Source organism: Corylus avellana, chromosome ca1 (genome assembly GCF_901000735.1).
Source record: "Corylus avellana chromosome ca1, CavTom2PMs-1.0".
Classification (NCBI taxonomy): Eukaryota; Viridiplantae; Streptophyta; class Magnoliopsida; order Fagales; family Betulaceae; genus Corylus; species Corylus avellana.
Genome location: NC_081541.1, coordinates 32,206,886 through 32,223,432, shown reverse-complemented (window position 1 = coordinate 32,223,432; position 16,547 = coordinate 32,206,886). Strand labels below are relative to the sequence as shown.

Sequence of the window (16,547 nt, the reverse complement as noted above, 5' to 3'; positions counted from 1 at the left end):
ACCTCAGTAGAATTTTGTATCCTACGTGTTCACATTGGACACGTTAGATATAAAACTCACCGTTTTGGACCATCCAAAACGGTGAGTTTGGCTTAAACTTGAGGGCTTCTTTTTTGAAACCCTCAAGTTTCAGACGGTCAAAATACCAGCCTCCCGATACACCTCAAGCGGCAACCCACCGACGCAGACCCCGCCGGCGACAGAACCCACCGGAGACAGAACCACCGGCGACAGTACCCACCGGTTAAATCACCCATTCCGGCGTCACTTTTCCGGCTAGGTTTCCGTCAAATCACAATATTTTGATTCGGAAAAAATCTGGTTTCGACGAAGGTATTTTCCAAAATTTCTTTGTGGGTTTTGTTGATTGACTGAAATGGAAGCCTTTAATAGTTGTTTTTGAATTTTTTTGTTGTGTTGGAAGCTTTTGGTCGAAACCCCATCCCCAACCTGTTTTTTGTCCAACATCTGTCCCCATCCGCAACTTGTTTTTTGTCCAACATCTGTCGAATATTGCACTTGTGAGCCAATATTAGTGTTGATTGGCAGTGGGTGTGGTCCACCTTGGTTGTGGTCCTGGAATGAGACAGTTGTTGTTTCGTGTGCACTAGCAAGTTTGGTCAAGGGGGATTTTGTCGTGTTAGGCAGAAGGGATTCTATCAATTTTTTTCTGTGGGGCTTAATTTCCTTCCATTTAATGTACAACTCAACTTGCTCAATATACAACTCACCGTGCTCATTCTAGAAGGGTATGGATGTTCTGAATTTGTAGAAGTCAAATTTGGTGTTTAATTTATCTGTTATTTTAATATGAGATTTAATTTGGATGAGACATTGATAATGAAATAGTAATTTGAAGATGGTATATATATATATATACTGTTCTTTATATTTAAAATTTTTTTCCTTTCGTAGTTACCTCAACCACATTTTGCCTTAAACAAAAGGTTTTATTATCTCATGAGCTGTCTTCTAGGATAAATTGTCTATATCCTCTTGTGATAGCTTTCCAATATGAGATTTAATCTCTCACGCTCACAAGTGTATATAATTGTACCTATATTCAACTACTTTCTTGGATTACATGCCCTCCATGCTATTGTGCATGGTAAATTTCATGTCAATCTGGTGGGATTTACTATAATCTAAAACTTATTTATTTATAAGCTTGTTTAAAATTCTTTTTAAAAAAACTTTATCTTTAACATTTCCAGATTAGATAGTTTCTAATCTCTCATTCTCTTAATATTTAGCAAGCATGATGGACATGTATATTAATATAATGTAATGGTGACTTTGGCAAAATAGTGATCCTATGGAAAGTTATTAAGTAGCAAATGTAACTTAAACCTGCCTCTTTTACGTATATTGATGAATTTTTGCATAATTTAAGGCATTGAATAGGTTAATGGTTCTTATAGAAAGAGAAATTTTTTAGATGTATTGTATGCATTTGTTGATCTTTCCACATATAACAATGAGCGAAAAGCGCACTTTGCACCTATAACATGCATGTGCAAAAGTATATGTTTATTATTACTATTATGTTTTGTCCTTTTTTCTCAACTGAATGGTTGCCAACTATGTCAACCTAACTTCCAAAATCAGCTTAAGTTGGGCATCTTGAGTCCAAAACATGCATGTATAATTTTTAATAATATATATATATATATATATCATTTCATTTCGTGCAATAGATAGATATTATTGTTTTTTGTGTTTTCTTGTATTCACAAATATTTTTTCTTACACTCTTTTAAATTTTTTCTTACACTCGTTTATATGTTTACAGATATGGCTGTCAATATAATCATGCACCACGGTGGAACAATGACCCATACCCCATTTAAATACGTTGGTGGCGACGTCCATGAAGTGAAAGGCTATGATGTTGACTATTTTAGTATGTGGGAAGTCAAAGAGTTGGTTCGTGACTTGGGATACATGAGCGACATTAGATGTTGGTATAATGTCGGTGATGGTCCACATAATCAAGTGATATCTTTAAATAGTGATGCAGACGTTGTAGATTTTGTAAATATTATGGCTGAGTACAGAGCACAAGATGTTCATTTATATGTTGAACATATGGTGGACAGTGCTATAATAGTAGATGAGCATTTATTTCTTGAAGCTGTTGAAGGACAACATGGAGAAGGTGGTAGCGAGGTGGGTGAGATACCTAATACTGCCCAGCATGATGGAGATGGAGAAGGTGGTGGCGGGGTGGGTAAGATACCTAGGGCTCCCCGTCATGATGGAGATGCAGAAGGTGGTGGCGGGGTGGGTGAGATACCTAGGCCTCCCCTTCATGATGGAGATGGAGAAGGTGACGGGGTGGATGAAATACCCCGGGCTGAAGGTAGTATACTTATTTCTTATTTGTTAACTTAATTGTTTTTTCAAATAATATATCATGAGAGCACTTAGCCTTCCCTTCCTGAATGACTAACAACAAATTTGATTGTTTCTTTTAGGGATGGAGGACATACCTAATGCTGCACGTGAAGATGGAGATGTACAAGGACAAGGTGGAGAAGGTGGACATTCTCAATCAAAACATTTCAAAAGCCCCCGAGTTAAAACTAAGGCTACCCGTTCTGTTACGCCATCCAAGAAACCAAGCAGGCAACCGACCACCAGCCGAGGAGGTACATAGAAATTGAAATTGAGTTGGACTCTTATGTTGTCACAATTATTTATGGTTTTTTATTAGTTGATTCTTTTGTTTTAGGTTTTTAATTTTAATTTTTGAATATATTTTTTCAGTACGTAGAAGAAGAAGAAGACGGGTTGCTCAACCGGTTTTGCAGGACGAGGAAGACAATCAGAATGTTGGTGCGGACACCGTGCCCAAAACTGGTAAAAAAAAAAAATGGACGTGGTGGTAGGCCACGGAAGAAGAAAGTGGAAGAGGATATTGATGAAGTTATCAAGGAGTTGTTGACTGACTTCGAAGCAACCGATGGCGAGGATGAGGACCTTTTCTATGATGCTGCTGAGGTCAATAAAGAGAAGGATGGGACGTCCAAATGGTGGGAAAAAGTTGACATTAACATAGGTGATAAAGGAGCTGATTTTGGGGAAGAGGAATCTGATGATGAAAGTGATGGTCTTGCAAGTTTGCAAGAAAGTGATGCTGCCGAGGTTGGAAAAAAAAAGGAAGCGGTATAGACAGTTCAATCTGAAACATGACTTGAAGATTCCAGTGACGTTTGAGCTTGGGGATCAATTTGCAGATTCAAGTTCCTTCAAGATGGCACTGAAGACGCATTCTTTGAATCCCAACATGAACCACAGGCGGAAGCAGCAGCGGAATCATCACATCATGGTAGTACACGTAGGGCTACACGTGTACTAAGAAGCCGAGGAAGTGGTGCCCACAATGATCACATTTATCACTTACCAGATCTCTTCATTTTGCCTTTTTCCCGCATACCCATTTCATAATCAAGTGATATGTCGGCTTTTTTTGTTTTATATTTGTAATATAAAAAACAATTGGGGGATTCATTTTGGGACTTTATGTGCTTGTTAGCTTCAATGTTGTTCATGAAGCATTAAACGTGCACTGTTAGTTATTGAATTATATTTTGGAATTTCGTCATGGCAATTACCAATTCCAGATTGTATTAGTGGACGGATAAAATTAATTCTGCCTGCAAATTCTACTGTAGGGTTCAATATTTCAGACTTAAGAGCAACATACAAATAATCATAAATTGCCGAATACAAATAAAACTAATGCATGAAAATAGTTGTTCTATAAAAGTAATCAGCCAACCTGATAATTACGAACAATCTGGATTTTTACATAATTGTTACATAGAAGCCATAACCATATATCCACGTGGACAACATAGCTCAGTAAACAATATCCTTGACAACAACAAAATAGATAGTCTATTCCACTGATAATAATCTAATTGCCTCATTCCTATGCCTCAATGCCCCATCAATCTTAGACAAATCAACAGTACACAAATCACCAACAAAAAAATCAACAAATATGTTTGGATCTTTAGTTGTCCCCTAAGTAATGACACTTCACATTTCAGGGAATGAACTTGTTTATACAGCGCAGGTAGGACCTCCCTTCCGCGAGCACAAGTTTCTTCGTCATACCATTGGAAAAAACGACATTGGCCAACTTTCTGTAATTACACAAAAAAAATCTGATAATTACAAACAAGTACGAAGTAATAACTATTTGTTAAAACCAAATTATCCAAATTCAAATACCTTTTTACGGTCATACATAGCACACCCATAGAATCGCCTCCCAGGATTTTTTATAGTAGTGGATGTTATAATTGGGCTTGTAAGTCCGCACCTACACTGCACAGGTTCCATATCCTCTTTCACCGATGATGTTATAGATGCCGACGACATTGACTGTTCATTTTACAGTAAAACCCACAATTATTAGAAGTAATCACAGTTCCCTAATGGGTTTCACTAAATAAAATTCACAAACCTTTTTCATCTTCCCATCGTAGAATTCGCTTTCATTGTCTCCTATCCCGAAATCTTTCTTCCTCCTGTTCATCTTATAATATGAACCTAACAATATATAACTGACATGTGAGAGAATAATCAAGCTCATAAAAGAAAAATAAAATCAAGCTTGCCAAAAAATTATTCTCACTTCAATTTGTAATCTAAACAATACTGGGAAAAAAAATGTACCCTAAACCCTAAACAAAAGATAATCACATTGTTTAAAATGTGATTCCCCTGCAGAAATAGTACTGCTCAATTTGTAATCTAAACAATACTAAGTTGTTAGTGTAGTAGCTGGAGATGGTATATGAGCATAGGCGGCTCCCTACAAATATGCAAATATGCAGTGTAATCAAACATGCAATAAAAAGAAATTAGCCGTAACATCTAACCACGTATATAATACTGCTCAATTGTAGAATGATGAAACTTCCCTAAAAAAATTTACGAAGTCATCAAAATCCAACCAACCACAATCTATCATATCCCAACAATAATACCACTTTTTTCTCCATTGAAAAATACTTTTCTTCCAAATGTTAATACTAATATGATTAACATTTCTTTGAGTAATTGACCTTTCTTCTTATCAACTAAAAAGGTGGCAAAAATATTGGAGGACCTAAAAACAAAGACATGCATAGAAAAGTTTGGCATGAACTATTAGGTAAAAAAACAAAAAAAAATACTGCTCAATTGTAGCATGATGATGCTGGCGTAAACTATGCACAAAGAATTCCTATTTTCATGTCCTCGACAATCCACCATTTGAGTAGAGAAGCAAAAAAATCAAATAAATAGTTATACAGATGAAAAAATCCCCCTTGACCAACTTGCCAGTTCACACGAAAAAACAACTGTCTCATTCCCGGACCACAACCAAGGTGGACCACACCCACTGCCAATCAACAATAATATTGGCTCAAAATCGCAATATTCAACAGATGTTGGACAAAAAACAGGTTGGGGATGAGGTTTCGACCAAAAGCTTCCAACACAACAAAAAAATTCAAAAAACAACTATTAAAGGCTTCCATTTCAGTCAATCAACAAAACCCACAAAGAAATTTCGGAAAATACCTTCGTCGAAACCAGATTTTTCCGATTCAAAATATTGTGATTTGACGGAAACCTAGCCGAAAAAGTGACGCCGAAATGGGTGATTTAACCGGTGGGTACTGTCGCCGGTGGCCTCTGTCGCCGGTGGTTCTGTCTTCGGTGGGTTTTGTCGTCAGAGGGGTCTGCGTCGGTGGCATCTGCGTCGGTGGGTTGCCGCTTGAGGTGTATCGGAAGGCTTGTATTTTGACCGTATGAAACTTGAGAGTTTCAAAGAAGAAGGCCTCAATTTTAAGCCAAACTCACCGTTTTGGATGGTCCAAAACGGTGAGTTTTATATCCTACGTGTCCAATGTGGACACGTAGGATACAAAATTTTACTGAGGTAGACTTAAGTAAAACAGTGCGTTTAACTCAACTAACGGAAGTTAACAGAAATTAACGGTAAGGAGTTTTTTAGTAGTTTCAAGTGACCTAGGGACTAAATTTCCGAAAAAAAATACCCAGGGAGTTTTTAAAAAAAACGCGTTTACCTAAGGATTTTAGATATGATTTCCCTAAAATATAATAAAATATTATTTTTTAGTTTAAAAATAAATATAAATTAAATTAATATAATAATATATTTTTTCAAATTTTTTCTATGGCCCTTGTGGGAGGCCGGACCACCCCCAAGGGCCACCATTTGGCTATGGGGTGGCGTTCAACCACCCCCAGGGGCCGGTTGGGGTTGGTTGAAGCCCGTGGCGGAGCTAGCCTTTTCATATTGAAGAGGCCGCTGAACTAAAATTTTTGTTCTTAAGTTTTTTTTTTATTATTAGGAATTTTTTTTTTCACCATGTAATGAACTGGTACTTTTTTCTATTTTTTTTATTCTTTTTCTAATCATTAGTACTTAAATACAATGATGAATTGAGCTTAGAATTGTGTTAAATTCTCCAGTTAAATGTTTAAATTCTAACAACCAATATTCTCAATAGTTAATAACAAAATATTCAAATTACAAGACCACTTAGATTAGGAATTGAACTTAGAGTACTAACCTCAAAAAGTGTGACATGCGTTAAGTTATTTTGCACCTTGTTGATTAACATCATATTCTCATATGTAATGACGCAATCTAGGATCAAACTTTAATAAACTAATATCAAATTTACATACCAAAAGCCCAAATTTAATAAAGTCAAAACCTGAGAGAGTTTTTGATTTGAGAAATTGAGAGGGACTAAACCACTAAGGGAGAGAGAGGGAGAAGAGAAAGGGAGAGAAGAAGCCGGAAGCTTGAGATAGGGAGGAAAAAAAAAAAAACAAAAGAAAGAGAGTGAATGGTGGGAGACAAAGAAATAAAGTAAATAATATAAAACAAAGTGAGTGGTGGGGAAGGAGAAAATAAAATTTAAAAAATAAAATAAAATAAAAAATAAAAAAGGGAAAAAGGAGGAAGTTGACAGAGAAGGTGGGAAAAGAAGAAAAATGAGAAAAAGAAAGGAAAAAGAAGGCTGAAGCGCTAGATTTAAGAAGCCAAGGAGTAATGGAGGAGTTAAAAAAATTTCACGTAGGGGCCACTTATATATTTTTCTCTTAATAGTTTGAAAGGGTCTGCGTATAACTTTTTTTTTTTTTTTTTTTTTAAAAAAAAATCTCACGCAGGGGCCATGGCCACCTCTGGCTTCCATGTGGCTCTGCCACTAGCCGAAGCCATCTCCATGGCCCATGGGGGTGCATCGCCCACCCCCAAGGGCCAAACAATTTTTTTAAGGTGACGTTCGACCACCCTCAACTGGCCACTGGGGGGTGGCCGAATGCCACCCCCATGGCGAAATGGTGGCCCCTGGGAGTGGTTTGGCCACCCCCAAAGGCCATACAAAAAATTTGAACATTTTTATTATAATATTAATTTAATTTTTATTTATTTTTAAAATAAAAAATAATATTTTATTATATTTTAATAACAAAGACACATGGCATGAGGATGACCTTAAGGGGTGGCTGATCCACCCCCAAAGTCCATGGGGTGGCCAACCGGCCATTAGGGGTGCCCAAACGCCACCCCCATGGCCAAACGGTGGCCCTTGGGAGTGGTTTGGCCACCCCCAAAGGCCATACAAAAAATTTGAAAATTTTTATTATTATATTAATTTAATTTTTATTTATTTTTAAAATAAAAAATAATATTTTATTATATTTTAAGAACAAAGACACATGGCATGAGGATTACCTTAAGATTTTTTGAAGGTCATCCTAACCATTAATTGGAGGCCTCTCAAGTACAAAAGTACTGGAGAGGATCCGAATCCATGTTGAGGACCAAACAAAGCCTAAAAATAGATGACTTTAAAGTCAAATTCCCTTACATTTTCTAATTTGTTTAGGAAAAAAAAAAAAAAAAATCCCCATCTTCAATCATTCATCACATTTCATTGTGTTTTCTGCTGGTGTTTACCCGTGACCTGTATGCAATATGCCAATATCCACGGGTACTGATTTGGCCAGGGTTTTCTGCTGGTGTTTACCCGTGACTTGTGTGCAATATCCACGGGTACTGATTTGGCCAGGGTGATAAAAAGAGGGCTTCAAATTTCGGCTTCCCTAGTTATACTTACTAAATTTAGTGTATCAAAACTTTAAATTTTCTAAAATTTATTTTTTTTTAATAGTAGGCAATGAAGTTTTTATTTTTTTGAAAACGTATAAATTTAAATGCTAAATTATAATTTTAAATGTCAAACTATAATTTTACTAGACGCTTAATTATATTTTTAAAGATAATATTTTCAAATCACAAAATTTTAAAACGCATTTTTTAAAATAACAAATCTAAATGAACTATTCACTTTTATCTAGTATCAAAACACTTTTTCAAAAAATATAAAATTTATTCAACTTTTACATCACATCGATCAACTCTTATTATTATTATTATATATATTAAGCTTCCCAAACTATCAGTCGTTTGTAATATAGTTCATCAATATTTAAAAGGTATTAAAGTATCCCCAAACTATCAAAATGTATCAAAAATGCCACTTATTTTTTATATTTCTATAATACCTCTATTCTTTTAACAAATAAAATAATAAAATAATTGTAAAAAAAAAAATGTTTTTGGAATAAATAAATATGAGTCATTGTAGATGGCTTAAATTACAAATTGCTTCATGTCGTATTAAAGTAAAATCAATTTGGTAGTTTGATGAGCTACTTTAGTATCTTTTTTTTTTTTTTTTAATATCTCAAGAACCGTACTTTTTATTTTACTTTAATATGACATGAAGTAATTTGTAATTTAGACCAATTACAGTGACTAATTATTTATTATTTATTCCAAAAAATGATATTTTTTATTTTTATTCGCCCACTGTTTTTTTTTTTTTAAAGAAAATTGTTGTTTGTTTGTTTTTTTTTTTAAATAAAAAATTATTGTTTGTTTTTTTTTATAATTATTTTATTAGTTAAAAGAATATGGGTATTATAGGAATATAAAAAAAAAATTTAAAAAATTTAAAAAAAAAAAGTGCTCTTTTTAATATATTTTGATAATTTGAGAGGTTATTTTAGTACATTTGAAACATTAATTAAGAAACTATATTAGAAAAGACGGCAATTTGAAAAACTTATATTTTTTCAAAAAAATAAAAAGTACGAAGTTCACGTGTTAAATCTCCAAAAGTTGTGTTCATAATATTGATCGTACCATATGAATAGGAACTTGTGGCAATAATTGAAAGCACGTACAACAAATGACATTGAAAGATCAATTCAACAATAAAGATTCAAGTAATTGCCCCGAAAGCACCTACTCGATTTTGATGGCTTTTTCGATCTGATTTTTTCGAAATTAGATTTGCTCATTTTCGCCGCTCTGATATTCCTTCGCGCCTTTCCATCGACTGCTCTACTCTCCGTACTCGATTGCTGCTAATCTTTTTGGGGTGGAGACTTTTCTTTTAGATTGTTATTTGCCTGTTTTGTTTGTTACGGTATAATGATACAAGAAAAAATGTTAATCACATATGTTATCACCTTAAAATAAATAATTAATTTGGAGTCTCTCTAAATTTTTTTATAAAATCAAGTTTTATTTAGTAATTAAGTAATGTGAGACTTAGCACTCATGATTATTTTTATAAAGCACTCACTCTTTGTGGACTACTTCTCATTTTTTCAATATGAGACTGGGGTGTTACATAAGGTATGGCTGCTTGTCGATAACCCAAATATAGACTTTCGCAGTGCAGGTTCTATTCTGCTTGCAAAGATTCCGGTAGACTTGCCTAGAACTCTTTGGTTTGCCTTGATATCAGCCCTTTATGGCCACTTCGGTTCTCTCTATGGGCCGAGTCATTTATTTGACCAATTTTCGATTGTTACTTTGTTTTGCATTGCCTTGCTTCTACACCATTTTTTGGTTAATTTTGGGCTGTTGTTTGGGTTGCCCCTTCTGCTTGTCTGATTAGGAAAAAAAAAAAAATTTACTTGCCCCAAAAGAGTAGGATTAAAGTGAAGGAATGACGAGTATTTGACTAATCCTTAGAAAACATTTTGGACGTATAACGACTAATTAGTATTTGGAAACCCACCAGAAAGTAAAGAAGCCTTCAAAGTAATTTTATTGATAAAATTGAATTCTTACATTTGTTTTACGATATAAGGGTGAATTTTTAAAAGTTTAAAAAATATTTTTCATATAAAATGTGATTAAAATAATTTAACTAATGTAAAAAATAAAAAATAAACTTAGGTTGTATTTGTTTCAACTTCAAATATTTTTCAATATTTTCGGGGAAATTTTTTTTAAGGAGTTTTTTTTTTCACTAACGACATTTTTTGATGTTTGGTGTGTACGAAAAATCACAAATATTTTTTTTAATATTTTCATTCAATAATATTAACCTATAAAAATTAATTTTTATTCACAATATGAAATCTTAATATAAAATAGGCAGTGACCCGGTGGTGGCTCAACGGTGGCCAAGCAGTGGTTCGATGGAGGTTCGACAATGGTCCGTTGGTGGCTCATCGATGGTCCAATGGAGGTTTAGCAGTGGCTCGTTGGTGGTCCGACTAAAAACCACTTTTTGCTTTCCTATCTAAAAACACTTCACAATAACTTTTCTTATATTTCCATATACCATTAAAATATATATACAAAACACAAGTTATTTATGCACCCTCATCTCTTTTACAAAACCCCAACACACCCCCCAATGAAAGGCTAAGTATTATCTCTTTACAAAGTATTTTCTGTTAAAATAATAGATATTGAAACTAAAGTGATATCCAATGCATTAGGTAGGCTTGTGTAGCTTAAGGAGAATACGAGCGGTTGCAGGAAATCGCCTTAGGTGATTATCAATTTTTTTGTAATCGCAATTGTTAGAATAATTTTCTATCTAAAAGTTTTCGGCATGGTGTGAACTGTGCGTTCTTCGGGGCGTCCTAGATCTACAGTATGTTTTTCGTGTTCCCACAATAGCTACAAAATAACAAGAGTGTCAAAAGATCTACCAGCGTTTGTGCCGAGGAAACTCCGATGCTTAAATCAATTTCCGAAGGAAATAGTATGCTTTAGCGAATAAAATTTCAGCATGCCCAATATACAATAATTGAGCTCTATTTTGTATTCTCGAGTATGGTTCTTCTTTGAATTAACTCGGGAGTCCTGAGAGCTATAATTGGACCTAGACTCGTACTCCAGTTTAGATCTTGAGTATGACTCTTTACCCAAATTCTCTCAATAGAACCACATCAATATTATATCTCATGTTATTCTGTCATTGGCCTTGAGGCCCAAAATTTGATGGACTTGTAGTGCAAAATTATTCCCAATAGCAACCACTTTACCTTAAGCAGTTAGCGGTTTTAAAATAACTATCCGTTAGCATTACCGAAACTCATAACCGCTTTTTAGAAATGAGCATATTTTAGTGTTTTAGACCTTCTTTAGCCTTTTTTTTTATAATCTATTTTAGGTGGTTTTGAGCCTTGTTATCTCCTCCTTGTTGGCATTTTGGAGAGGACGGTGAGCTCAACACCTTTAATCTTTATAAAGCCACAAAGATGGATGAGTATTTTGGGCAGACTCCAATTGAAATGTCATTTTCAGGGACGAAGCAGTCAAAAAAAAGTAAATGATAATTTTCTGCACATGTCATCGTCACCCTTCGTCGGATGCATTGTATGAAAATAGAAGCTTGAAAGTGAAAGCTTTTTTTTTTTTTTTTTTTTTTTTGGGGGGGCCTCTCTTTCACTGGAGTAATTTTCTTCACTGTTATTGATTGGTTATTTGAAAAGAAAAATAAAAGTAAAAAGTGAAAAATAGCGGGTGAAATCAAGTGGTTGTCTGAAAGAAAGAATACGATATTAATTATCCACTATTCATAAATATAATTAAATACCGACAAAAACCTTATTGTTTGTACTTTCATCGCACTTCCTACTTTTCCCCACCGATGTAATTTCTTTTCATCACCTACAATTTTACTTTACCAAAACAGAAGTGATTGGCAAACCATTTTCAGACACCCCCTTTTTTTTTAATTTTTTTAATGTGATATAAAAAATAAAAAAGTGAGAATATTTCTATATTAATTTTTTTGAAAAAATGAAGCGTAAATAGTGTTGAGAGGTGAGGAAGGGATTACCAAACGGTGCCTTATATTCTCTTTCATTTTAAGTTAAATGGGAGGTAGGGAATCAGGGATAGAATAAAAAAAAATTATTATTAAAAGGGGTCAAAGTATTAGTAAAGGGTCAAGTTCAGGGCAGAACCACCCCTTGACCCATAGGGTGGTCCAAAAAAATAATAATAAATAAATATATCTTTAAAAATTAACTTTTGCCTCTCTCAAGAATTTATTTATTTTATTTTATTTTTTAAATTTTCCCCCAACTAAACGTTCTAGTTTTACCTCTAATCAAATTTAATTTCCATAAACATCAATATATATATATATATATATATATATATATATATTAAGAAAAACTTTACTTAGTTTCTTTCGGAGCATCAAAGATTTTACAATATTAATCTCGAATAATTATTAAAACTCTCAATGTTGTGCTCCAAATTATAACCATTTTTAATGCCACCCTTATCATATCAGTGTCTAACAGTATTTATATATATAGTCATGCATATTGTAAATATGTTGTTACGTTATTTAATAACATGGTACCTAGCTTACTATGATTTTTGTTCAATTAAATACCCATAAATTCAAAGGATTAAGCTTTGAAACAAAGGGTTGCGAAAGAATGGAAAAAATTTCAATTGGGTGGTGCAATAATTTTTTTATATTTTAGCTAAAGATTGAAAATTAGTACTCATTAATCTATTGTATTGAGTAATATTATTTATACCCTGCTGCTGGGTTGACAAACTCTCATGCACAATCAAAGAGAACGCAAGCACGTCATCATGCAAAGCCATTAATCCCCCCACGTCCATCTCATGCGCGTAACATCACCTTGTCGACATGCAAAATTTTCCCCCACTCCGGAACTTAAGCATTACCTTTAGCTTCAGATTTCAAGCACCAGAAGCCAATGGTGTATTGAAGGTGCTTGGGCTTTTCCTTTCCTCTTCTTCCAAACTTTCCCAACCAATTCTCCACCTACTTATAACAGAAAAAAGAATGGTGGGTTTTTCCCTTTTTACATAAAAAACGGGAGAAAAACCCGTTTGACCATCACCAAAATCTCCTCCTCCAAACACCGGCGGCGCCACAACCCCCACGTGAATGTAAAGGAAATGGAATTCACTGTTTATAACAAACCCAACTCTCTCTTTTTCAAATTTGCATCGTTCCTTGCGGTAATTTTTTTTTTTTTTTTTTTTTTTTTCAGGGGTGGTTGATTTGTTTTTAAGGAGTTTTGTTTCGGTGTTAGGTCCGCTTTGGCCATGGCGGACATCGTGAAGGAGATCCTGGCGAGACCAATACAATTGGCGGACCAGGTGGGGAAGATTTCTGAGGAGGCACAATCATTCAAACAAGATTGCTTAGAGCTCAAAGCAAAGACAGAGAAGCTGGCAGGCCTGTTGCGCCAGGCGGCGCGTGCAAGCAACGACCTCTATGAGCGTCCAACCCGCCGCATCATCGACGACACAGAGCAGGTCCTCGACAAAACACTTGCGCTCGTAATCAAGTGCCGCGCCAATGGCATCATGAAGCGGGTCTTCACCATTATACCCGCCGCAGCGTTTCGGAAAACGTCGATGCAACTAGAGAATTCAATCGGCGACGTGTCGTGGCTCCTCCGAGTTTCCGCCTCTGCGGATGATCGCGACGATGAGTATCTGGGTCTTCCTCCAATAGCAGCCAACGAGCCAATTCTCTGCCTCATATGGGAACAAATTGCGATTCTACACAATGGGAAATCGTTAGAGGAGCGCTCCGACGCAGCTGCCTCTTTGGTTTCATTGGCTCGGGATAATGATCGATATGGTAAGCTTATTATTGAGGAAGGTGGGCTTATAGGGCTTCTGAAATTGGCTAAAGAAGGGCGCATGGAAGGCCAGGAGAATGCTGCCAGAGCCATTGGGTTGCTCGGCCGTGACCCAGAAAGCGTCGAACACATTGTGAATGCTGGAGTCTGCTCTGTGTTTGCAAAAATCCTCAAAGAAGGCCACATGAAGGTTCAGGCTGTGGTGGCATGGGCAATCTCGGAATTAGCTGGGAATCACACCAAATGCCAGGACCATTTTGCGCAGAACAACGCAATTCGGTTGCTTGTTAGCCATATTGCCTTTGAGACCATTCAAGAACATAGTAAGTATACGATTCCCAGCAAACAACAAATGTCAATTCATTCGGTTGTCATGGCGAGTAATAACCCGAACCCAAATGATAAAAAGGAACAATTACATGATCAAGACTATGACAAGCAAACCAATGCTCGAATTCCTCACCCATTGGGCAACCAAATTCCGAGCCAGATGCACAATGTGGTTACTAACACCTTGGCCATGAAGCCAAATACATCGCAAAACCAAAACCCATCAACACAAACTCACAGCAATGAAAAAAAGCATCACATTCACAATCACCAGCAGCAGCAGCAGCACGTTTCGCTATCGGGAACTAGCATTAAGGGGAGGGAGCTTGAAGATCCGTCTACAAAAGCCCAGATGAAGGCAATGGCGGCAAGAGCCCTTTGGCAGCTGTCCAAAGGAAATGTATCTATTTGTCGGAACATCACCGAATCAAGAGCGCTTTTGTGTTTTGCGGTTTTGTTGGAAAAAGGGGCTGATGATGTTCAATCCTATTCGGCCATGGCATTGGCTGAGATCACGGCTGTGGCAGAGCAAAATTCTGAGCTGAGGCGCTCTGCTTTCAAGCCTACTTCCCCTGCTGCCAAAGCTGTAGTTGAACAATTGCTCAAAATTATAGAGGTGGCTAACTCCGACCTCCTCGTACCATGCATCAAATCTGTTGGAAACTTGGCAAGGACTTTCCGAGCAACTGAAACAAGAATCATTGGGCCGCTTGTGAGGCTGCTCGACGAAAGGGAAGCTGAGATTTCTATGGAGGCTGCCATTGCACTTAACAAGTTTGCTTGCACTGAAAATTTCCTCCATGATTATCACTGCAAAGCCATCATAGATGCAGGAGGAGCCAAGCACTTAATTCAATTGATTTACTTTGGTGAACAGATGGTCCAACTTCCTGCATTGGTTCTTCTATGTTACATTGCATTGCATGTTCCTGACAGTGAGACACTTGCACAAGAAGAGGTGCTTATTGTGCTTGAGTGGTCATCAAAGCAGGCGCATCTGGTTGAAGAACCTTCTATTGAATCACTACTACCCGAAGCCAAAAGTAGGTTGGAACTCTATCAATCCAGAGGTTCAAGAGGATTCCATTAATTAGCTACAATGTTGCCAAGAACAATTCGAAAAGCTTTTTGTTTTGTTTCTGTCATTTTCATAAGATGTATATAAATTAGCATTGCTGCAATCATCACTGTTGTGCCATTTGTAGTACATTCTTCCTTCTCTTGTTTTTCTTCCATTCTCCATAATATTGTTTCAGTTGTCATCCTTGTTTTCAATCTTATTAGTCTTATGTTTCAAGCTCCATTTGCCGGCATTGGCTGCTTTTGAATCCCAATGACTTCCCAGCTTGAAGCTGAATTAAAGCATGCAGTTGAGACTTTTTTTCTATAAAGAATTAACTTTAATCTACACACACCAATAACTTCTAAATCTCTCAAAGGAGCTTCATTGGATTATCGTACTACGACTTTCGTACAAACTGACGTAACAATTTAACAAATACTTATTATGTTAATCACTAAAATTTTAACTGTCATATGACAGTTCACATATATAGTACTTATCACATTTACAAACTGACATAGCACTACACGTGCCACTTATCAATTCAATTATTAAAATATCAACTATAATATAAGTTTGAAAGAAAATTATAGTAAACTGATATTTTCCCCTGAGCGTGCTTGTGCTTGAATTGACCTTCATAGTAGAATGGGAATCAGGATGCTATTGTATTGGACTAGTACTGTCTTCAACATTAGCCCACAAGACAAAAAAGGTGATGGCTCACGAACAACCATATGATATGAACATTGAAGAAAGGAAAACTGCTGTAGATTGCACAAAGTATGGACCAGTAGTCCTGTTTTGGATGTGGACGCTTCGAGCAGCTAGGTATGCTGTCTTGATCCAACACTCTCTTTGTGTGAAAGTGGCACACCCGAAATAATTTCATTATGTTTCTAAATTCTCTCACGTGGATAAAGTCAATACAGCATGTCAAGTCCGACCCCAACTGTTCTTTACCTTTTGAAATTGGTTTAATCTTGATTTTTGTTGAGAATTGGACAGCAGCAGAAGTCACTGACACAGAATTTTTCAATTTTTCAAGCTTGGTGGGCTTCTCAGTTCTCTCCAGTCGTTTCAATGGAAGTATTTATATTCCTTTTCGTCACTGGTAGGTACAAGTTGGCATGTCACATCCATTTAA

General features: G+C 36.0%; 1 protein-coding gene across 1 annotated transcript; it reads left to right on the top strand.

The window, feature by feature from the left end:
* The first annotated feature begins 12,968 nt into the window (after positions 1-12,968).
* LOC132166204 (uncharacterized) lies at positions 12,969-15,587 on the top strand. The gene is made up of 2 exons (XM_059576988.1): positions 12,969-13,303; positions 13,408-15,587. Exon 2 carries the CDS (start codon positions 13,463-13,465, stop codon positions 15,425-15,427), a length of 1,965 nt encoding a protein of 654 aa, XP_059432971.1. The 5' UTR covers positions 12,969-13,303; positions 13,408-13,462; the 3' UTR covers positions 15,428-15,587.
* Positions 15,588-16,547: the final 960 nt, after the last annotated feature.